At 40.1% G+C, this 24002-nt stretch overlaps 2 protein-coding genes across 3 annotated transcripts in view; both read left to right on the top strand.

The window, feature by feature from the left end:
- LOC103358352 (carbonic anhydrase-like) overlaps positions 1-11172 on the top strand; it is an 11955-nt gene extending 783 nt beyond the window's left edge. Inside the window, exons 2-17 of the mRNA XM_008283278.1 lie at positions 420-474; positions 718-750; positions 840-1016; positions 1252-1403; positions 1482-1571; positions 1873-1939; positions 3185-3354; positions 5611-5716; positions 5798-5827; positions 5915-6091; positions 6772-6926; positions 7013-7102; positions 7708-7755; positions 7854-7935; positions 8041-8204; positions 10569-11172. Coding sequence (XP_008281500.1) covers positions 420-474; positions 718-750; positions 840-1016; positions 1252-1403; positions 1482-1571; positions 1873-1939; positions 3185-3354; positions 5611-5716; positions 5798-5827; positions 5915-6091; positions 6772-6926; positions 7013-7102; positions 7708-7755; positions 7854-7935; positions 8041-8204; positions 10569-10724 — 1752 coding nt within the window. The 3' untranslated portion in view covers positions 10725-11172. The remainder of the gene's footprint in view (positions 1-419; positions 475-717; positions 751-839; positions 1017-1251; positions 1404-1481; positions 1572-1872; positions 1940-3184; positions 3355-5610; positions 5717-5797; positions 5828-5914; positions 6092-6771; positions 6927-7012; positions 7103-7707; positions 7756-7853; positions 7936-8040; positions 8205-10568) is intronic.
- A 9300-nt stretch (positions 11173-20472) lies between these two features.
- LOC103358351 (carbonic anhydrase 4-like) lies at positions 20473-23547 on the top strand. Of its 2 annotated transcripts, none has more exons than XM_008283276.1 (9): positions 20473-20521; positions 20880-20955; positions 21089-21115; positions 21202-21372; positions 21638-21786; positions 21882-21977; positions 22185-22260; positions 22341-22504; positions 22585-23547. In XM_008283276.1, exons 2-9 carry the CDS (start codon positions 20880-20882, stop codon positions 22765-22767), a joined length of 942 nt encoding a protein of 313 aa, XP_008281498.1. In that variant the 5' UTR covers positions 20473-20521; the 3' UTR covers positions 22768-23547. The 2 variants fall into 2 exon arrangements, with proteins under 2 accessions (XP_008281498.1, XP_008281499.1); XM_008283277.1 differs by having other exon boundaries at positions 20506-20510.
- The last annotated feature ends 455 nt before the right edge of the window (positions 23548-24002 follow it).

Genomic DNA, 24002 nt, shown 5'->3' with positions numbered 1-24002 from the left:
GTTTTTTTTTTACATTGAAAATCGTTTATTTTAACAGGGAATTTTGAAAAAAATACAGATTTTTTTGTGTCGACATTATTTACAGTTTTAGCCTGTTTTTTAGGGTAAACATTTAAATGAATTTTTTTTTCTGTGATTCTACAGGTTATTATATTTTAGGAATTTAACAAGACACGAAAATTCTGTGAAATAACAGTAAAATGCTCAAACATTACACTTACAATCTGTTCAAACACATTTGTTTTTACAGTGTAGAATACAGCAGGGTTTCATCATGAAGTGTGCTGACTAGACGTCACTGAGAACAGCACAGAACTGCTTCTTCTTTCTTAAAATGTGGTCATTTTAAATGTCAGCCAGAGGGGAAAATACTTTAATAAATTAAGCAACCGGTGCCTGTTTGTCTTTTCCTCTCAAAGATGCATTTCTCCACCTTTGTGCTCTGCCTGGGTTTGGGGGCTTTGGTCAAATGTGGTGAGTAAAATGTGTCAATTGTTTTTTTTAAAACAGAATTATTATTATTATTATTTTTAAAATCAATTAGCTTTATTCATTTATTTTCCATCTATAAGTGTGTGTAGATTATAGAATCGTAAGGACAGGATATGCAACACATTCCTCCTAATACTGATTAATTTTCTTAGAACAAGGTGTTTTTATATTCAGGATGTGAACAACTACTACTCACAGCTCATGTTTGTTATATTTCTGTTTCAGCTGCTGGGAGTGAATGGTGCTATACCGGCTGTGGTAAGTAAGGACAGATCAGTCGGATTCAGATCAAACTATAATTAGTCAGCATGAGTTTGTGGTATTAAACATGTCTCTGTCTTTCATAGAATACACCCCGTCCAAATGGAAAGACATCTCCGGCTCTTTTTGTGGAGAAAAGAGGCAGTCTCCTGTGAACATAGTCCCCAGCCATGTTGTGACTGACCCTAATCTGGGAAACTTTACCTTCGTCAACTTCTCCTCTCAGCACGCCATCAAGTCCATCGAAAACAATGGACATACGGGTACGCACACTGAGACTTCCACCTGCTTTTTTGTATCTATATTTACTGTATTTTAACACAGTTTTGCTAAACTTGTTAGTGGTGCTTTTCCCTTAGTGACCTATTTGAAAACTTCTTCAACTACTGCACAACAGACACTGTCCCATATGCAGCATGCATATTTATGACAGGATCAGTATGAAACTATTCAAACTGTAACTACATAAACATGCTTCCCCATCTTTGCCATGCATAGTGAAATGCAAACTGAAAGACAATGAAGTTGAAGTGAGTGGAGGTGGACTCAACGGAACGTACTCCGCCCTACAGTTTCACTTTCACTGGGGCGACACGAAGCATCACCCAGGTTCAGAGCACACCATTGATGGCCACAGATATCCGATGGAGGTACAGCATCACTCGACATCGTGCCGTTTTCTCTCCTTATTTTTTTTATTGCTTCTCACTTTATGTAATCTCTTGTAGATGCACATAGTCAGTCTGAGGAAGGGTCTCACTGTGCAGGAGGCCATAGAGAAGTCAGATGGAATCGCCGTTCTTGGATTCTTCATAAACGTATGTCTGTCAAAGTTTACTCCACAGACACGTCTCTGCATTGTTGAGTGTTAAATGAAAAGTTTTTATGGAAACTGTTCCTCTTGTATTTACATCATTCGCTCTTTGGGACTAGGCCACACTTGAGTGATGAGGTTTACATCCACCCAGAGTTTCCCACTTTGACACCACAGTTCATGCACCGTCTCCATGATGCTTGCATGTTAGCAAGTCCCTCAATCACTGATGACTGTACTCTCCCTACATTCTGCAACAGAAACATGTGCAAAGCAACTGAGTTATTTATGTCTTCTCCCTAAAGGCAACTGAAGATGGAAATATGTCAGGGCCATGGAGCATGCTCACATCTTACCTAAAAAATGTCACAGGTATGACTAGTTTTTCTTTACATCGTTAAGATTTGGATTCTTGGAGTGCAGCGGGTTGTAATAATTGACCTAGTATTTACTAATGCGGGATGCTTTAAGGTTTTGCTTCCAGATCATTGCTTATGTTTTGCCAAGGGACAAATATCTTACACTACTACTCTACACTATCCATTAGTTAGCACCAGGAGACGCATAAAGTTGTAACATTTTTTATTGTGAGAAATGACACACCAGATCATAAGAGGTTAGAGCTTTGTAATTGAAGTAACTCCTCCACTCAGATTGGTTTCATAGCCATCTGTATTGGTATGTCCGTGCTGATTCTCCATCATCCAGTTCACGGTAAAGCCAAGAGCTTCAGTAGAAGGCAGCCTGACTTCTATGGAGGAACTCAAGACCAAGTTCTAAGTACCTGATACGTGGTGCCTCAGACCCGTTCTGTTTAGAGATGGTTTGGTTTAACATGAATGGATTTTCTCTCTCAAACCATGTGTCCTTTCTGCTGTCATCAAAGGAGAGAGTTGTTTTCTGACTACTCTCATCATCTAAGAAATGGACACACCCTTGACTACAGCCATGTTCAGATTTTTTTTTTTTACAAATGGTTTCAGAAAGAGGTTAAGAAAACCCATCTGTGTTACACTGGAGCAGCCATCTGTAAACAGAGGAAGGGGTCTATGACACCACTCATCAGGTACTTATAATGCAGTTTTGAGATCTCCCCCATTAGCACTTGAATCATCCCTCATCTGGCAATTTCTCAACTGTTCAGACCTCAAGGCATGTCAATGGAATTATCAGCGGGCCATCCGCTTTGTAATTTGGGGGTGACTAATCATACTGGGACTCCTCTAGAGTCAGTTAAAACTGAAGAAGCCTCTTGGATAAGAGATGAAAGGTCTTTAAGAACATTTAAAAAAATGAGGTCTGGTTGCCTTCTCCTGAAGCTTTAGGATCTTTGTTTGTGATTCCTGTAACTTATAAAAGAGACATTTAAACTGAGATTCATGTGTTTTTATTTTTAATGTCACGTTATAAATGTAAGAGTCATCAAGCAAAATTCATGCAGGTGAGATTGAGAGTGAGCCTGATGGAATATACGTCACAAAGTCTGCAACAGTCAGTCCATTGTTTTTTAATTCCTGATCATATTCAAGGCAAGAACTTCAGGAAGCTGTTGTTTTTTTTTCAAGCCCACATGATTTTCTTTTACCCGCAGCTTTTTTATGTTACATCTTCCCACAGACGAGGGTGATGAGGTTAACATAAACCACAACATCTCCATTTATGACCTGATTGGAAATGTAGACATGACAAAGTTCTACCGGTACATGGGCTCCCTGACCACACCCAGCTGCAACGAAGCAGTCGCGTGGACGGTGTTTCAAGAGCCAATCAACATCCATAAAGATCTGGTAAGTTGGGCTGAATTTTCCGGGACAAAGGGGAGAAAAGGCCATGTTTAGTCAGCACATATCCCCAGCAGAAAGCGAAACATGTCCGCTTGATTACGCCTGTGAACAACCTAACCAATCCAGGCGGCAGTGTTACGAAATGGACAGGAAACTTAGAATTTCCGTGTGTTGCCTACATCAGAATAATAAATGTATTCATTTGTTACATACTTCCAATGAACAGCCAAACCCATAAATGACCTGTGACAATTGGAATCACACACAACCTGTTACACAAGCACCCGTAGATGTGGCGTCGCAAGAAAACATTGACAAGCGACTGGACATACTGGTGTCTGCTTTTGATAGCTGTTTGATAGTGACACTCGCTGTAGTTTCTGTTGACTGCGACAGCAGGCAAACATGTTTGGCGTGCTGCATGTGACTGGAAAAAGAAGAGATCATTTTGAGTCATGTTGCAGAAGGATAATCTTTTTCTTCATCTTATCTACCTGACAGACATCATCACTCTGTAGATAAGGGAGGGACACATATTTTTGTATGTGGTTTGTTCTTGGCAACATGCGGGGCCTCAACAGGTGCACCACTAGCGTCTCCTAAACAGTTAGAACATGCATATTTCACATTTTAACTCATTGTGGGCACATTTTTCAATGCCGCATAAACTTGTGCACCCTTATGGCTAGAAGCGAGGAGACCACAAAAATGTCTCTCTATGTAGTAAAGCACCAATATAATGTCATGAATCATAAATAAGACAAAAACAAAAGTTCAATTTCTTAGATTTTTTTGATTTCAGGATCTTTGGAAAGAAAAAACAGCTGTGGTTCTACATACCACAGATGTTTAACTGTTTACACTTCTACAATTTCTATAAAGTGGTTGTTTTCTACGCCTCTACTTTAGAATTATATTTCAACATGCTGTATGTACCTTCCAGCAACTTGATGACAACTTACTCCTTTAATCCTTAACTTTAATCCTTTCTGGATATACAGTATATTTTAGAATTCTATTTTTTTTTTGCTTTCAGTCTCAAATTTGTTTCCATGCTTGGACAACAGCTACTGAACCTGGTGCAAATGGTTTATATTTGGTGAATTTTTTAACGAGACATGCAAAATAAAGTGATTCTGATGATTTTTTTAAAAAATTAGATGTGGTTGTTTTTCTGATGGAACCACACATCACATATAATTAGTCAAAGAACAGGACCACAGGAAAGTTGGAAACCCAATGATTCATTGTCTTACTCTAATTAATGGTGTAATTTTGGGGATTTTTTCAAAAGATAACACTCCTTTCAAACCCTTCCGCTGGGTTTTGTGGTCCAGAGGGTTAAACGATTCAGTTTAAAATGCCAAAAGATACGTTTTTGTGTGTGAGATCAAGAATGTGTTTGTCTTTTTTTGTGTGTGTAAAAAAGCACTGTAGTCTGCGTTCTCTGGTAGGACAGCTAAATGACAGAAACATGAAACCTACCAGGAACGGGCCCAGTGGAACTCCACCGATTTTACGCATCAGTTTGTTCACGAGTGCTGGTCAGTGCTGGTGCATTTCCGGAAATGTTGTAGACAGTTTTGTGTGGCTACCGAAGGAGCTGGAATGCAACTCATTTGAAGGTGTTTGAAAATGACAAAAATCTGGGTGTGCTGATCCAAAAAGAAGCAAAGTCACCAGACCCGGAACCTGTTCCTTATCTGTGCTGGAGGCCTGTGTCTCTTGGCTCCAGTGGTCACTATTAGCATAACACATCCAGTCTCAGATTGAACTGTTGGTGGTTGGGTTACATAATAGGAAACATAGTCTGCCACTGCTATAGGACTCTTTTAAGCCAAACCCCCTGTAATAAGAATCTTGAAAATTAACACGTAGAAGAGCAGAAAGCCAAAAAGTTTATACAAACTGACACAAAAGCTGTCACATAAAAAAAGGTCAGGCCATTTTCAAAGGGAGAATTGCTACCTCAGGTTACCTTTACAGCGTTATGTTATAAATAGTGCTCTGTGCTGACAACAAAGTATGGGCCCTTTGACTCTGCTGGGGGGGTTGTGGTAACTTAACTGCTGTGGGGATGGGAGGGATCTCTCTATGCTGCTAGTGCATAACTTCAAGTCTTATTTGTGACCATATCATCCAGGTTCTTGCTCCAAATGGGCCTGTGGGGGGTGACTCACACAGTTTTGCATTTAAGCATTGATGATCTTCTTTTGGCAATGACTTAAAACTCTTTTTGGTTGCTATGGCTCCTCTCAGGTTCAGCTGTTTCCCCAGGATGCAGGCCTCACTAACGTCTTTCGACCTACACAACCGCTGAATGGGCGTCAAGTGTTTGCCTCACCTGCAACCCCTCTACCTCCCAGTGAGTTGGAAAACCAGACACATTCACTGCATGAACCATGATAGTTGGCACATTAAATATGTTTGTCCTCCTATTCTTTAGGTCCTCCATGGTGCTATGATGATCACTGTGGTATGTGTCAACAAAACTGTAATTGAGAGTTTCAAAGCGACGCTGCTGTAGGCATTAGGATGTAAACATTTACCTCTCTACCACTAGATTACACTCCATCTAAATGGCACCTCCTGCCTCAGTCCTACTGTGGAGGCGAACGCCAGTCACCCATCAACATTGAGACAAAGAATGCTAAGACTGACATCCACCTTGATGAGTTCACGTTTACAAAGTTTGACGACAAGCACGCCATCAAGTATATCACCAACACAGGCCATGCAGGTCGGAATCTTTTCTTTCATTATATGGGTGGATGTTTTGGATGTGTTTGAGACTGAATTTGCTAACAGGACAAACTTTAAGAACATTTAAATTTGTGTAATCTTATGACCTACAGTTGACTATTTGCCCTGGAGTCAGCGCTGAAATGTGAGCTGTATCTTTAGAAATGGAGAACATTTTAGGCATAATTGTTCATGCAGTCCATTTGTACATTCGCATTTCTTCATCTGCACTGCCATTAAAAAGTATTCAACACGGCTGGAAGTTTGGCCCTTGTAACTAATTGCAGCATTGAATTGTGGTCAATTAAATTTTGCTTTTTGGAAAAAAAAATTACCAAAAAAAAAGACTCTCATGTCAAACACACAAATTGCCTGCCCTTGTGTCAGATTAGGTGAGACACTTTAAACGGGGTGACTACTTATGCAATTACTTCTTTGTTTTTAATTATTTGGCATTATCTTGTAGAAATCTGTTTTCACTTTGGCATGAAAGAGTCGTTTTTGGGGGTAAATTCTTGTTAAGGAAAAAAAAAATTATACTGATCACGATTCAAGTTCAAAAGTGTGAAAAAGAGAAAACTTGCAGGAGGGTTGAATCCGTTTAATAGGCACCATAGTTGAAAGGAATGAGAGTAAAGATGCATGTCTGTACATCTTGTGTCCTCTTTGAACTCCCAGTGAAGTGTGTCTTGAAGGACAATTTGGTGGAATTGTCAGGGGGAGGTTTGGGACACGTCTACTCCACCCTTCAGTTCCACTTTCACTGGGGAACCACATCACATGACTCCAAGGGTTCAGAGCACACTGTGGATTCAAAAAGATACCCAATGGAGGTAAAAGCTCGAAAGCTCTGATTTGTTGCAATGTTACAGCATTGTTCTCTAATACCTTTATTCCATTAAGTGTGTGTTTTGTCCAGATGCATATAGTGAGCAAGAGAAAAGATCTAACCCTGGAGGCCGCAATTAAGACTCCTAACGGGCTGGCGGTGCTGGGGTTCTTTATTGAGGTAAGGTTCAGTCTACTAGTAGTAGAGCTGTGCTATGGTGGCTGTTAAACACTTCAAAAACTTTATGACAATCCGGAATGAGGGCTTACAAACAACTTGGCAAACAAGCTTTAGTGAAAATATACAACATGAAAATGGAGAGGAAAAAGCCCACCAAACCTGTTCCAACAAGCAGCCTGAGGTCCATCACTGAACAGGTGAACTCCCTAACGGCGACATATCAGCATTTCATCTCTCGTGAAACAAATATATACCTCCCCTCATCCATCTTGAGACATTCTACGCACATATTTACATGAGATGGAAGTTTAAGTACTGAACCTCACCTTCATACACGCTGTTCATTCAGTTGTTCAATTCACAGTGTGGTTCATGCCTGATTTCAAGTTTGCTAAAAAAGCATTTGGGAATGGAAATCTCTCTATTGTGTGTTTTGTATAAGCCATGTCAATACAAGCTCTGCTATTCTTCATACAAGTGGTATACATAAATATTTGAATTAGTTCAAGGAATTTACATTGATTCCTACACGAGAAACTCAAGATTTCTTAACGTAAATTTGACGTTGAATAAAGTGAATCTATTTCTTGATGTCTATTTTTCAGTCCAAGGTTACAACCAAAAGTAGCAGTAGCAGCTCAGGACATGAGACGGTAAGTAGTTTAGCTTTCTTGCCCAAATTTTTTTTATTTTAAGAGCTGAATGTGCTTCTCCACAATGTAAATCTCCTGATTATTCACCAAATTCGTAGACAAATCCTTCTTCAAGTTCAGCATCCAGCATGGAATACTGGAAAAAACTGACCGACCACCTCCATGCTATTCAAAACATCAGTAAGTGCACACTTGTTTTATTAAATATAAACGCAAAACTAATCTATTGGGACACATGTCAATATTTACATGTACACAAATGATCTCCATTTTGCTTCAATGTAGGCTCTAATGTCAGCGTCACAGCAGAGCTCTCTATTGATGACTTGCTTGGCAGTGTGAGTCGAAAGTCATACTTCCGCTACAATGGCTCCCTGACAACCCCGTCATGCAATGAAGCAGTGGTTTGGACAGTCTTTAAAGAGTCTATCGAGGTGGACGAAAGCCTGGTGAGTGTTACTCCTCATCTAGGTGCTGTAGGCTCATCAAACAGCCTTTTTTCCTCAATCAGAAGCCTTTATACAAACAGTCAGAAGCAGCCCTTGAATGAAAAACATATCTGGCCTTGCTTTGTGCCTTTCTTTGTGCTTTGCCACTCAAACATAATTCTTGAGTCCAGCAATCAATATATATATAAATATATTTATGTATTCTGGGGATTGTGTAAAGTGTTGATTAACAATACGGAGCAAACCATTCAGTGTTATTGAAATATTGATGAAGGGAATACTTGATCATGTGGTACACTGGAAGAAACAGACACATATACTATACTATACTGTACTGTACTGTACTATACTATACTATACTATACTATACTATACTATACTATACTATACTATACTATAAACTTTACCTAATTCACAGGACAATCAGAAATGACTACAGTAAGCTAAAGACTAGATTAGACTGAAAGGCAGAGTTGGCAAAGATTATTTAACATCAAAGGGATGCACACATGGTTGCACATCACTGATGACTGAGTTTACATTTCTGACTTTTGCTTGAGTGAAACATGAGGAAGTTTACACTGACATCAACTGGAACAGATTCATGTGTACTGGCCTGAAAAAAATACAGTTACTTCAAAATGTATTCAGTGTTATTGTGGAGTAGATTTTAGATCAATAACATTGGCTTTTCATTTTCTCATTTGTTTTTTTTTTTTTTTAACAAACGTGTTCAGATCTTTACTGCAGTTTTCCACATAAAGATCAGTGACAAGAAGGTTTTTAAACAAGGAGGTGACCAGAGACCCAACAGTCAGTCTAACAGACTTTCAGAAGTCCTCTGAAGAGATGGGAGACCCGGCTAAAAGCACAATCATCTTAGCAGCATGATATCAGTCAGTTGTTTATGGTTGTTTATGAGCAACTCGACAGATTCCCCTCTGAGTAAAATCCATGTGACAGCCCACTTATTGTGAATAAACTACTTCAAACAGTCACGGAGAGCATGAGGAAAAAGATTTGCACATCTGATAAATCAAAAAAGATTTGGGCAGAACTCCAAATGCTGTTTTCAGCCAACACGTGGTACTGCTCGTCTCCTGGCTAGTGATATCTCTACAGTGAGGCATGGTGGTGGCAGCATCATGCTGTCAGAGTGCAAACGGAGAGACTGGTCAGTGTTAAGGAAGAGATGAATGCAGCCAAATACAAAGAGGCGAAAATCTGCTCCAGAATGCAGTGACCTGGGACTGGGGAGAAAGAATCTTTCGCCATTCAGCACAACAATGAACCAAAGCGAACAGCCACGATCAAGCTGGTGTGGCTTCAGGACAAGTTACTGACTGTCCTTGAGCGGCTTAGCAAAAGGTCAGACTTAAACCCATCAGAACATCTGTGTAGAGACCTCACAGATGCTTCCCATCTTCCCATGAAGCCATAACTGTTGCCAAAGGGGCTTTGACAAAGTTTTGAAACAAGAGAATTACTTTTTTTAAAATTTTAATGTGAAAACAAAGCTAAATACATGTTTTCCTTTGTCATTATGGGTCAAAACAATTCAATTCAATTCAATTTTGTTTATATTGCGGCAATTCTCAACATATATCATCTCATAACACTCAACATAGTAAGGTGAAGACCTTACGAATTTTAAACAGAGAACAGAGAACCTAACAATCCAAAGCTACCTTTGAATTCCCTATGAGCAAGTATTTGGTGACAGTGAGAAGGAACCCAAAGAAACACCCAAAAACCTTTAACTGGGAGGAAAAAAAAAAAAAGAAAAATTCAGACAGAACCAGGCCCAGGGAAGGCAACCATCTGCCTGGTCTGGTTAGGGTGAGGGAGTGGTCACTGATAATAACTTTAATAACAACTTTGTTCATTTAAAATTAAATTTACACTATAAAATGCACTATAAATAAAGTTTTATTTTTATTTTTTAAAAATGGATGCAAGAATCCAAAAGTGTCAAAAGTCATTACTTAAATTTCAGTTAAATTTCAAACTCAAGAGCTGGATTTTAAAGCTACATCCAAACTCGTGAGTGCTCTCGTGAATACAGATCCCTGATTTGACTGGGGATCTCTGTAATCTGTGAGAAACACATGACAGGGTGACTAAACTGTACATTTTGTCACAATCTTTTACGATCTGTAAACAGCGACAGCATTATAGCGTCACCAGGATGGGGAACCTCTCTTCTTGGTCTCTCTTGTCATGTCACATCGTACGTACGTACGTGACAAGCTTCGCTATCGTAACAGGTTCTACTGCTTGGTTAGGTTCATAAGTGCAGAGAGATAATGATCAAATAACAATGTGTACAACAGATACTGCTAATTATTTCTTTACCTCCACTAGATGAAGATGTTCCCGACTTATGCAGGCTACAATGACGTGTTTCGGCCCTCACAGCGTCTTCATAGTAGGACAATCTTCACCACATCAGCTTCGACTTCCCCTGGACCCATCCTAATGTCTCTGCTGCTGGCAAGCCTCTGTGCCATTTTTCTGTAATTTGGATCTGTGAAGAACGAGTGAGAGGAACATACATTGCACTAATTATTTATCTTTTTGTGTTAGCAATAGACCATAAAAGTGATTTCACTGGTGATGTCTTTAGAATAATCTTTACTTTGATTTATTGCTACATGGTTGATTAAACTATGGGCTGTTATCCACTGTCTGCTGTGCTGTTAAAATTTATATATTAAAATGACAAGCTTACTAAACTTTGGTTGAAGCTACATCTCAGATAATTCAATATGTTGCCTAGCCATTAATTTCTAAATGTTAACATTAGTTTAGTGTTGTTTTTTTAATGGAATGTGTTGACCACACAAAAGAAAGAGAGAGAGAAGAAAAAATGTGTTGCGTTGAGTGATGTTGTGATTCAGCAGTGAGAAATGTATTCTTGTAACAGACAAATAAAATTAAATGCCACTGGTGTTGTTTAAAAGAGAAATCTTTCCAGAATTTTTGTTGCTTATCTTTGATGGTTTCTGGCAACCGGCTGGAAGCATCACATCAATTATGGTTTATTATTTTTCAGTATTATATCATGAACAGAATGACAAGTTTGTCGTCATCTCATCAGATCAGTATCAATCATATAGAATCACTGCAGCATGTAAAGAGTTCATTTGCAAAAACAGACAACTCCATTTTTGAAGATTTTCAGAAAACATATTTTGTTGTTTGCTTGAGATGATATCAATAAAACTGAGTGGATTTGACTCAGTAGAAATGACATGACAACAATAGAGATAACCTAAGTTTGATTGATATTGTCTCAGGTAGACGATGGAACAGTGGGTTTTCTGAAGGTTTGTGAAGATGGAGTTCTCTGTTTTCATATATCACCCACTTTATTTGATTTTTGTAATTTTTTTTCCCTTTATTGTATAGGGAAGTGGAGAGGGAGACAGGAAGGTATGGAGAGCTGCAGTAATCATTAGAAAGTGTACGCTGGTGGGACAAATGTAAAATATAATGTATGTACCAGGCTTCTTAAATCAATTAGGACTGACCTGCCAGAGGGACAGTGGCAACAAGCACAAAACCTGAAGTTACCAAAAGATAAGTTGCTAACTAAAACTCAACTACAGATGAAGGTTTAACATTTGATTTGAAGGCCTCCAGTGACCCTCTGATGCCAGCAGCTTGTTCCAGAGGTTTAGGGTTTGAAGGACACGTGAGTAATGACGACTTTCTAACTGTCCAGACAGACAGGAGCCTTGCCATGTGACACTGGAGATGGAACAAAAAGTGTTTGAAGGATGTCAGACAGGTCTGCAGGGACATTCCCATTTACAAGTTGTTGGTGTGATTTTACATTTCCGTGGCTCTGAGATTGGTAGAGTTTATCCTTTCAGACTGTTTTTCTGCTGTACTGTGAGTTTGTTTTTCAAGGAGAGAAAAAAAAAATGCCAAAAATTGTCTGTAGGTGAGATGAGCACCCAGTCTGCTGTAACCAAAATGATCCTTTAAGAAGAAGATGTCTCACTCTGATAGCTTTTGAACAGTTTTTACCGTGAAATTAGCTGAAATTATTTGTAGCTTTTGAACTAACTTATCACTCTTATGAAATTATTAATGTCTCTGACTCAAAGACACGACAGCCCGTATTTGCGAATAAGGAATTTAACTCCTGAATGCTAATCTAATCTGTAATCTTATTTCACTGACATGACACAGCATTAAGTCAATCTGGATAAGGACATATGCCCAGAATCACAGCAACATGTTCACAAATTTAAAAACAAGGTACAGAGAGCTGCTGTAAAGAAGTTGTATGCTTGTTGAACTGTGATTTAACTGGTACTTATTTGTCCACCAGTTATAAAATGGAATCACAGTACTTCCCTGAGCAGGTTGCCTATCCAGCAAATCTGTGTGATCTTAAAATGAAACCACGTGACAAGTTGGAAGAGAGGAATCATCATTAGGTGGAGCTAGCAACAGGCCATGTGAGAGGTGACCCGACTACACACTTCCTTTCGTATTTCGTCGGAAGGTAAATAGATTGTAAACTACAGGTTTAATCTTTAACAGTGTGCTGTAGTATGTTGCATCGTCCATTGTGTAAAATCTAGAGAGTGGCTTTATAATATAATGGAAATATTGAAGTAGATTACAAGTATCTCAAAATGCAATACTTTAGAAAGGTAGCTACTTCCACTACCAGAAATAGAGCAGGTTTTTTTTTTCTGCCGGGGTTGGTGCGAGGTAAGAAAAAGTCACACAGTCAGCTTTGTGTTAGCAAACTCTGAATTAACTCATAAATCATCATGATTAGGTAATAAAAGACATCAGAGAACACATATGATCCAGTAACCCAGAGTTCCAGAGCACGTCAGTCCTGTTGATCAACATCCTTGACCAGCTGAATCACTAAATGTAAGGGCTGCTGTTATCAAGAACCTCAGCTGATCAGGAAGCCACGCCATGAACAAACCTTTTGAAATGTAGACTGGGCAGAATTATACACACGCTAGTTAAACCAGCCAACCCCACCTCGGCTCACTGACATTACTAATGTTTGAGATGTTGAGTACGACTGAACTGTAAGTCACCTTGACTAAAACCTCTGCCAAAATAAAGTAAAGTAAGGTCATCAAAGGTACACTCATGTGTGCACAGCTTTTTAACCCCTTTCAACTCAGTATTCTTTGTTTTTAATATAATCCTATACAGGATGTATGGTTTGTTCACAGATGCCGTCTGGTTTCCAATAAACCATCATTAGGATGTGGTGAGTTTGGAGGCCAGGGCAGAACTTTGGGCTCTTTGCTGTGTTCCTTGAGCAGTTATGGAGTAGTTTTTGCAGTGTGGCGAAGTTTATTGTCCTGCTGAGGGAGGCCGCTGGCATGAGGGAGGGTTGTTGCCATGTGTGCACTAAAATCTGACAAATTACCTGTGTCAGAGAAGCTTAAGAGAGATTTAGCATCAGTTTTAAAAAATGACATGCCAGGTGGCGCATGAGAAGAGAAAGCTGCTTGTGTGCAGAGTCTCTGCATTTTGTCTGCTGCTTGCAGCTTCAACTGTTGCTGACAAAACATTTTAACAGAGTTACTACTCTAATGGAAAGGCATCGTAAGGTTGCCTAAGGGATGAATGGTTTATGCTGCTCCTTATTGATAACTCACAGCACTGCTGGTAACATACTGTGTGCACCACTATTTTTGGACGGAGGTTGTCCTTCCATCCATATAATTAGCTATTGCTCTAAAAACTTTGCACTGCTCCTCCAGAATAGCTAATTAAATAAATGTAACATAGCACTCTGTTTAGATTCTCAGATCTTGGTAATCGTAAGAACTTCAATTGAAGGCAATTAAACTCTTTTTGTTTTGGTTTCTGAGCATATTTCACCACTCATCCAAGAGGCCTCAGCTGTACCTGCCTGACAGGGTGTCCCACATATACAAGGTGTGTCAGAAAACTTCCAGGACTGGTGTCACAAAAGATACACTTCAGATCCAAACGACAAACTACAAGATTTCCCTTCGACGTAATCCCCCTGGAGTCTAACACACTTTCCCAGCCTTCTCTGCCACGCCGCCATGCACTCCTGGAAGGATTCTTCTGGGATCCTCCACAGCTCCGTCATCACAGCCATCTTGATGTCGTCCACATCTTCAAAACTGGTCCCCTTGATGACCCCCTTGAGCTTGGGGAAGAGGAAAAAATCTTTCGGAGCCAGGTGGGGTGAGTAGGGAGGTTGCTCCAGCACGGTGATGTTCTTCTCAGCCAGGAACTGTGGGATGCTCAGGGCGTTGTGAGCAGGTGTGTTGTCATGGTGAAGCAGCCACGACTTGTCCTGCCACAACTATTGGCTCTTCTCATGCACTGAATGGATCAAACGCCGCAGGATCTCTTTGTAGATGTGCTGGTTGATGGTCTGAAAGGGAAAACTCGTAGTTTGTAGTTTGGGTTTCAAATATATCTTTTATGACACCAGTCCTGGAACTTTTCTGACACACCTCGTATACTGTCACCCCCAAATGCATGGCTAGTGGCCCAACAGTGATCCAAGACTGGTAATGATGGTCAAACTTCATGGGGAGAGATCTCAAGACTACATTATAGATACCTGATAAATGGTATTGTAGACTCCCTCCTCTGTTTGAAGATGGCTGTTCCTGTCCAACATAGATGTCTTTCTTCACTCCTCTCTCAAACCGTCTATCTTCCCTGTCCAGAATGTGAACACTGTGTTCAACAAAGATGTGTCCCTTGTCGCCTAGAAGCAGATAGATGGCTGGGTTTTGTCCTGCGTATAGCTGGCTCTTTGGTGCTGAGAGATGCATTTGTTGAATAGTTAGTTAGTCTCTCCCATAAATAGGTCTTTGCACTCCTCACTGCACTGGACTGCAAAGTTGCTCCATTTCTATTTGTGTGTTTTATCATTGGGGTGAACCTTTGTTTGTACGAGTCTTGCTGAGTGTCAAGTGCACTGGTATGTTGCATTTGCATAAAATCCTTTTACGTTTCATAGATGCAGTAGTCACTGTATAAACAGAATCTCAATGTTGTTCCACCTGTTCATCCTTTCTTCTCTGCTTGATGTGGTGTGTTTTTTCTTTATCTCTGCTGACACACGAAAGCCTTTTTGGGAAGTGAACGTTTTCTTAAGAGACTTAAAAGAACAACATCAAACAGAGAAGAAGCCAAGAACAGGTGGAACAACATCGTCATTCCATATGGAGCCATATGAGTGTGAGAAACTTAGAAGGATGTTCTATAAGGGCAACACTATGAGAGCAAACTGATTCACCCTAAAAATAAAACAATCAAACATCACATCAAACTGGGCGGCTGTGGCTCAGGTGGTAGAGCGAGTCGGTCGATGATCGGAAGGTCGGCGATTCGATTCCACCCTGTAACCTGTTTCATGGTCGTTGTGTCCTTGGGCAAGACACTTCACCCACCTTGCCTGGTGTGAATGCGTATGAATGGATTGTTTGAGGTGGTGGTCGGAGGAGCGAATGGCAGCCACGCCTCTGTCAGTCTGCCCCAAGGCAGCTGTGGCTACAAGCGTAGCTACCACCACCAGAATGAATGTGTGTGAATGAATAGTTGACAGAGTAAAATGTCTTTGAGTGTCCAGAAAAGCGCTCTATAAATCTGATCAATTATTATTATTATTATAAGCTGAGTAATGTTGTATATGCATTTCAGTACAGTGAGGAGTGCAAAGATGTATATGCAGGGGAGACTAAACAACCGTTTTTACAAATGCATGGCATGAAAACACAGGAGAGCTGCTCTCCAGGACACGACGACACCCGCTCCACCTATGTCTAAAGAATCTAAGGGGACACTTCTTTAAGGATAGCAAAATTCACATCTACACAGCAAAGACAGATGGTTTGAGAGGAGTGGAAAGAATCCCTCCAATAAATCAAGACATCCATCCCTAAACAGCTGAGAGATCTCAACACCAACTATCAGCTACTTCTAAGGCAGTTTTGAGATCTTTTACCACCATTAGTCTCCTCTCTCAGCTGCAAGTTCTGCAACATCTTGAGGCACAGAAGGTTGTAAATGGGACACTGGCCACATGATTTGGGGGTGACATTATATATCTGGGATTCCCCATCATTCAGTTAGAACTAAAGAAGCCTCTTGGAAGAAAGGAGAAATGTCTTCAGGATCTAAAAAGTTAAGTTTAGTTGTCTTCCATTGAAACTCATAATGTAGCAGAACAGATCGGTAATTAATTATATAAATATACATGTAATTATACAAGGTGCTCTGAACTTCAGGGGAGCCATGAGCTTGTCTCCTCTTAATAAGATATGAACTGAAAACATGATTTGCTAAATTTTGGGGGTCTCTCTAAAATATCAACAGCAGCAATGTTGTTTCTGCCATTTCTCTGTTTCTGTATGGATCGTGCATTAAATCAGGCCGATGTATGATTCATACATGTGGGTGATGAATCAGTGACTCACTTTAATAAAGATACCAGCTTGCATCCTATTCCTGTAATCATCATTGAAACGGGGGAATGGTGCAACGTCAAGAACTTAAACTGCTTAAAGATCAGAGAAAAACATGCTTTCTTGATGCCAGCCTCTGTATAACAAAACAGAACAAATCTAACGTTTTGTGGTGCTGAAATGAAGTAGCTGTGGCTACTTTTCATATTCGTATTAATATGGATATTGAAGAGAAAAAGTTAAATCAAAAACCTCATAAATGTTGTTCGTGACCATAAAAACTGAAATCAGTGAGCTCCTCCAGGAGCCATGGTGCACTGCTTAAAAACAGAGCTATCAGTCCGTCAAGGTGCATCTCCATCGTGCTCAAGATATTTTACATCTTGAAGCTTTAGGCAACACCATTCAAGCTCCCCATGGCTCCCCTGAAGCTGACAGACAAAGGACACTGTTTTGAAGACAACAACGTACAGATTTTGGCCAGGGAGGACAGATGGTTTGAGAGAGGGGTGAAAGAAGCCATCCATGTCAAACTGGACAGACCATCCCTCAACAGAGGTGGAGGTCTGATGCATCATCTCTCCCCTGTTTACAATTCAGTCCTAAGAACTCTACTCAGGAAGGTGAAACCACATTCACACCTCGCCACAAAAGAGCTTAATGAACCCCTTTGTGGCAGGGGGAGTACGAGCAACTCGCATAACAAGAGGGAGGAACAAAATACCCCCAACTGAAACCGAAACTCAGTGTTAATGACTCCTTTAGGATGTAAGTATCTGGAACTCCCAACTAGTCAGTCAGGACTGATGAAGCCTCTTGGATGAGAGGTGGAACGTCTTCAAGGAACTCAAGCAAGTCCAGCTGCTACGATTAATCTACCAGAAGACATTCAAACTCAACCTCGTTCTCATAGAGCATCATCTCATAGCTGCTGATGGATATTTCATGGGTCAAAAGTTCAAATGCCAAAGGTCAAGAATGAAAGAGTGACATTCTTTGTCGGAATGTATCGACCTTTGCTTACTGAATTTGACTGCATGCTGCAGGAATGCACGCAGCTTGTAGTTAAGATGCCATCTCTTGTCCATTCTCATCTCAGCCACTGTTGGACTGGTTTGACTATACCAGAGCCAATGGTCTGTTTAGAAAGACACACAGAGTTCAGAAGAAGTTAAAGAATTGAACCAAACATGCTCCTGCTCTCTGTTGAGATTACAAGGCAAACTGAGGCTTCGGACTACTACCTTATGAGATGCTGAATTCTCTGGATGATTCTCAGGGTGAGGCAGGTGTGCAAGCTCCTGACCTTTCACATGTCCTTGAAGTACCTGTTTTTTAGGTTTGAAAACTTTTTTTTTTCTTATTATACAGGAATGGGAAGCAAAAACAAAATTGGAGGTAGAAAACAACAACTTCCAAAAACCCCCAAAACACATGGAGCTGCTTTTATAAATTGATATCTTTTGCTGTCACTTATTTGTAAAACAATGATTCTCAAACTGTTTCAGCCTGTTAGCAAGATATCCACACTACCACTGATCCCCACATAAATCCTTCAGTATCACTTCTGCTCAGCATTTTTTCCCCCTGATCATCCCTGCAGGCGCTATTCACACCTTACAGAGAAACCTGCCCCCCACTTTGAGATCCATTGACCTACAATGTGAAACTTCCTGGCAGCTGTTAAATCAGTGCAAAACTCGTTTTGTTAGCTTAAATCTCACGGTATGCCCCCAGGTTGTTGTTTTTTTTTTTAATTCTAAGAAAAAGTTAAATATGTGGTGTGTTCACAATAAGTTACTATGCACAGCAAAAATGTAGTTGTGCTGCTGGAGTACAATACTTACTGTCTCACAATGCAATGTGCAACTGATATTGCAAAAGGAAACAGTAGAAGACCTTTTCAACCAACCAGACATAGTATAGAATGTTATGCAATTAGTATGTGTGGAATGCAGCTCTCACAAAGCAGCGTTTTCATGCAACTACGTGCACAATTGGGACCAAACGTAAGAAACACAATCATGGAGGAGGTGCAATAAATAGGTTGGTGTGAATAAATAGAGAAAAATCCTAATATAAATGTGGAGAAAGTCACCTTCGCTTAGTAGCAGACTTATGTCAGATAAAATCTGAATGACTGTTCTGATTATTTCCTACAAATTGCATAGACAATTTTTTTTTCCCATACTAACCTATTAAAAGAACAACCAGTTGCGTAATAATATGTGTGTCTTTTGTCCTCAGACCTGCTCTAAAGCAATGATTGTGTTCCTGGCATCAGTGTTATAAATGATCCTATTAAATAGTGTCACACCAATAAATTTGATGAGCTTGGGCGCCCGGATAGATAGGTTGGGCAGGTGACGTGTGAACGGGCTGTAGTCCTCGACGCAAAGTTTGTGGGTTTGAGTCCGGCCCATGACTATTCACTGCAGGTCCTTCCCCCAGTCTTCTCCCCATATTTGCTGGCTCTCTCTCCACTTTCAACTATAATAAAGGCTAAAAAAGTCCAAACAAAAAATAATGACATTTGATGAGCTTTTACAAAGACAGCCAGATCAAGAATGTAAAGATACAAGCTACTATAATGCTTATTCGAAAGCACACGAGGTGTGTGTGTGTGAGCTGGGATGATGTGCTGTGTGCTGTAATTATGTAGCCAGAGAAACTGGTTTTGGAAAAACAAAGAAATGCAAAAACTTCAATAGCATGTCATGTATGTGACAGCAACAACTCTATCTGACTTGATCGGAATCTGCCTGCCCGTCTATCAACATATCCATCAGCCTCTCTATCATTTGGCCAAATCATTGGAAATAGCTGTCACATGGGCACTGTATGTCCAACCTCGGTAATTTAACGTGACATCATACAGCTTTGAATTTGCTACTGACAGCAAAAAAATACGCACAATTTGTTCCTCATTAAGCTCTGCTAGTCAAATTAGGCATTTATATTAATACTATGTATATTATATTTATGTTATAGGGTGTGAACACTAATGAGCACATTCAGTTTTTAGCTCCTGTTTCAAGAACAACCTTTAAGTCAAGTGAGAAGGGTCCAAAAAAAAACATGAGACAGGAGAACTCTGCTCCCTGTTTCAAATCCGACATCAGCATTGTTTCATTAAACCATCACCTTTCCAAATGTTTCTGACCGCACCTTCACAATGAATTGGTTACATCCTGACTTAAAAAGCCTATTTTTTAACAGAAGGACCAACAACCTGTTGCCAGAAACAAGGCTCCAAGTGAATTCTAATGATGCTGAGTCGATTTGCTAATTAGCAGCCCAGGAAGTGTACCAGTTATTGCAGGTTTCCCAACATGATCAGAAAATTCAACTAGTATTATGTTGTTCAAGAGAGCCCAGGCCCAAAACGGCCTTCTGTGGATGGCTGAAACAAGGAACTATAAACTGGGGAATTTTTAAACTGAAAAAGATTAATGCAGAGATTTTAACTATTTGTGTGTTTCCGGGGGACTGTGTTTTTCCCTTCAGCTTTTTTTATTTATTTTTTGAAGCAGATGCAAAACATTACATAAACTATAGATATATTTAAAACATTTTTATTTAATGTATTCATGGATATGATGGCAGATTATTATGATATTAGTCATGAGGCCAGACCCATTATCAAAAATCTTCCTTTGAGGAGACAGTCAAAACCACCTAACCTGATAATTAGCCCCACCAAAAAAAAAAAAAAAAAAAAAAAATCTTGCAGGTAGGTGTACTCAAGTGTCAAACGGAGGCGGTTTCCGACCAGCTGCTGGACGAGCTGGGCCAATATAAAGAGGGAGGATGAGACTGCATGCACAGCTGTCAGAAGACAAGAGAGGAGGCACAGGTGCGTCAAAGGTAAGACACTGCCTCTGCTGCTGCTGCTGCTGCTGCTGCTCAGCTCAACTGGATTCAGCTGCTGCTTTAATTGTCTGAAACTGACTTTTTTTTCCTTCTTCTTTTCGACGAATTTCGGAACTTTCGTCATCTGAACAACTGGTTACAGCGTTTTAATCGTGGAAAAAAATTACTAACATTTTCTTGTTGCCAAATTGGAATCCACTAGAATTTTTTTTTGAAGCTTAAAAAAAGTTGCTGTTTTTATCCTCTTGGTCAGATCTTTCCGGCGCTAGAGTTGCATTTTATTTCCAAAGATTTAATGAGGTTATTTTTTACGTGCACATACATTAATTAACGGACTTTGTGTTTGTTTCAGATGAACTGGTTTGTAGTAGCTGCATTCGCTCTGTGCGTAATTGCGCCCGGCGCCCACTGTGCCGACAACACAATAGGTATGTTGGATTTTTATTTTTCGTTTGTTTTTCTCAGACACATTGCGTTTAAAATGCCCTGTATTTCTGTGTAGAGCCACTTCTTCTCATAGTAAATGGAGTTATCTTTTTTTTTTTTTTTTCCCCCACCTAGCCTGGTGTTACAACCTGCCAACCTGCAGTAAGTGGCCTTTATTATTATTATTTTATCATCTCGACCGTTTCTTCTCCGCAGTGACTCAAAGTCTCGTTGTTTCTGTTTTACAGATGACACCACATGGCCAACAATCGTCGCTCCATTCTGCAACGGCACCAGACAGTCGCCCATTAACATCGTCACATCAAACGTTACTGTGGACGCCAACCTGGGGGCATTCACCTTTGTGCAGTATGACAACGTCTCCCTCTTTGACAAGATCGAAAACACTGGCAAAACAGGTGAAAAAATTAATTAAAAGTGCAAAAGAATGTCCCTGCATTTAAAAAAAAAAAAAAAAGAGCCTTAACAGTTGCAGCCCTGCAAACCTTCCTTATCTGCTGGATTTAGGGTGAAGCCTCTTACAGAACAACAAAAAACATGTGATAGTGTCATATTTTTATCCTACAAGTGCAACAACTGGCTAATAGGCCTTTTTTGTGTCTTTATTTCTCTTCAGGTATAGCTAAACGATTCATCCTGTTGTGTATATATTTTTATTTCCAGTCAAAGTGGGTCTGAACATTGGTGGCAAAGTTTCGGGAGGAGACCTGCCTGAGCCCTATGACAGCCTGCAGTTCCACTTGCACTGGGGGAATGGTTCCACTGTCCCTGGCTCTGAGCACACTGTGGATGGCGTTCAGTATGCCATGGAGGTACAGATATGAATATACACGTACTCCGTTTCATGTGAACACTAAGTTAGGATCTCCTCAGTATATTCATGTTAAATAATTCTCCATTTCCCCAGCTTCACATCGTCAACAGCAAGGAAAGCCTCAACAGGAACACAACTCTAGCCGTTGCGGACTCCACAGGACTTGCTGCTCTTGGTTTCTTCATTGAGGTGAGAAAAGATGCATTTAAGTTATTAAACAATCTCAAACCTTGCACATCTTTTTACTTATTTCCAGCTTGTTCATGTTAAAATCATGTGCATGTGTTGCACCTGTTTCTAGGTGGTTCACTTTACTTTAATTCTGTTTTATCTGCTAAGCTGGGAAAAAACAAAAAAACAATCCAGCCAAACTAAACCATGTGCTTGCTTTTTCAGCCGGTGACCGATGTATCCGGCCAACCTGCAAGCTGGCGCAATTTGGTCGCCTACCTGGAAAACATCGTAATCCAAAGTAAGACGTTTTCCTCTTTTCTTCTGGAAGCTTTGATGTTTGCCAGCTACAGTCCCTTCAATGGTTGTTTCTGTCTTCAGACCAGACAGCTAAAATTGCATCTGGGATTTCCCTGGACGACCTCCTGTTTGGGGTGGATCGCACCAAGTACTGGCGCTACCTTGGCTCCTTGACCACCCCAAGCTGTAATGAGGCTGTGGTTTGGACGGTCTTCAAAGATACTATCAAAGTCAGCAAAGATCTGGTGAGTCCTTCTTCTCCACAATTCCCCTTGCTCTTTTTAAGTGCTTCATGCAGCTAACCATCTCAACATCTTCTGTCCAGATTGATCGCTTCACCACCTTGCGCATCGGCAACAGCACATCAGAACACATGGTCAACGTTTTCAGAAACGTCCAGCCGGGGCAAAGAGTCACAACACAGGCAACCACCACCACCTCCAGCACCTCCAAGACCGGCTACTCTCTTGGTCTGATGGCACTCAGTCTTGTACTGGGGAGAAGCTAGAACCAAACCCTCTTCCCCCCCCTCCTGTATGGTTCCCTGACTTGTCCAAAATGTTAATACTTAAAATATGCACTGAATACTCTTCTTCTTTAGTGCCCTCAGGTCAGAATGTGTGTTGCAGCACACAAACAATCTCTTCACTTCCAAACTAAACGGAGCCATAGTATCAAACGACCTTTTCGCTTTTCAGTGTAGCTTTATATGTAAACAATATTATTATAGAACGGTTGAAAGACAATGAAGTATGGTGATGGCTGCCTCTACTGTAATGTCCCTGATGTCTTGTCAGGCACCTGCAACTTGTGTCTGTTTTGAGCTGCCAAAGCTTCGCCCAGGTCCTTGAGGGAGAAGTATGCACTATGTTTACTGGGTAGCAATGGTAGTTCTAGCACAAGCAGGAGTGCGACAGTATTTTGTTGCATTTAAATCTGCATTGATGTTGGCTGTCAAGAAAAAAGAAAAAAAAGATTCATAGTTGTTGCAGAATGTTTTTTGTTTTTTGTACTTCAGTTTTTATCACCTTATTTTGTAATCTGACTCTCTTTTATGTCGTCCTCATCAGTGCAGATGCTGTTGCAGTGGAAATGCGTTGTCACATTTGTAAGGAAGCCTTGTTTTAGCTGGTGTAATGAAGGATCTCTTTAATCTATTGAACACCATTATTTATGGAAATGATATACACTGCATTTATGCCTTTAATATTGTATTGCATTACTTGCACACAGAGCCACTGTGACCTCCTGATCTTAATAAATGTTAATTAAAAACAATTTTTCTGCAGACTGGGTTTTTTTTTTTTTTTTTGAATGTTATATGAATAATGTGCAAAATGGGTAATGATGGCATCAAGGTGAATCTCTGTTACGGTAAAGATATTGAAGCTTGTGAGAGCAAAACCTGAGGTTACATAAGTCATATCGAATGGGTGTGTGTTATTCTAGTGGTTGCTTTTTCATTCTTAGGTTGTTTTTTATTATAACTGAAGATGCAATTGTTTCTCACCGTCCTTTCAACCCGGCTTATTCAAGCATTTTCCGCTTAAGTAACAGAATAAACACACCTGTACAAACTCAAACATACTAAATTAATTGACTGTCATCTGAGCAGAATATGTAATTATTAACTAAATGTATTAAAGAAAAGATGAAGGCCTTTGAAGTAAGCATGCCAGGGTTGTTTTTTTTAATATATATATCAAAATCAAAGCAGCTATTGTTAAACTCTAGACCTTCAGG

This window comes from Stegastes partitus, unplaced genomic scaffold (assembly GCF_000690725.1).
Source record: "Stegastes partitus isolate 25-593 unplaced genomic scaffold, Stegastes_partitus-1.0.2 Scaffold306, whole genome shotgun sequence".
Taxonomy (NCBI): domain Eukaryota; kingdom Metazoa; phylum Chordata; class Actinopteri; family Pomacentridae; genus Stegastes; species Stegastes partitus.
The sequence above is the reverse complement of the archived record's forward strand: the minus strand, read 5'-3'. Positions and strand labels throughout refer to the sequence as shown.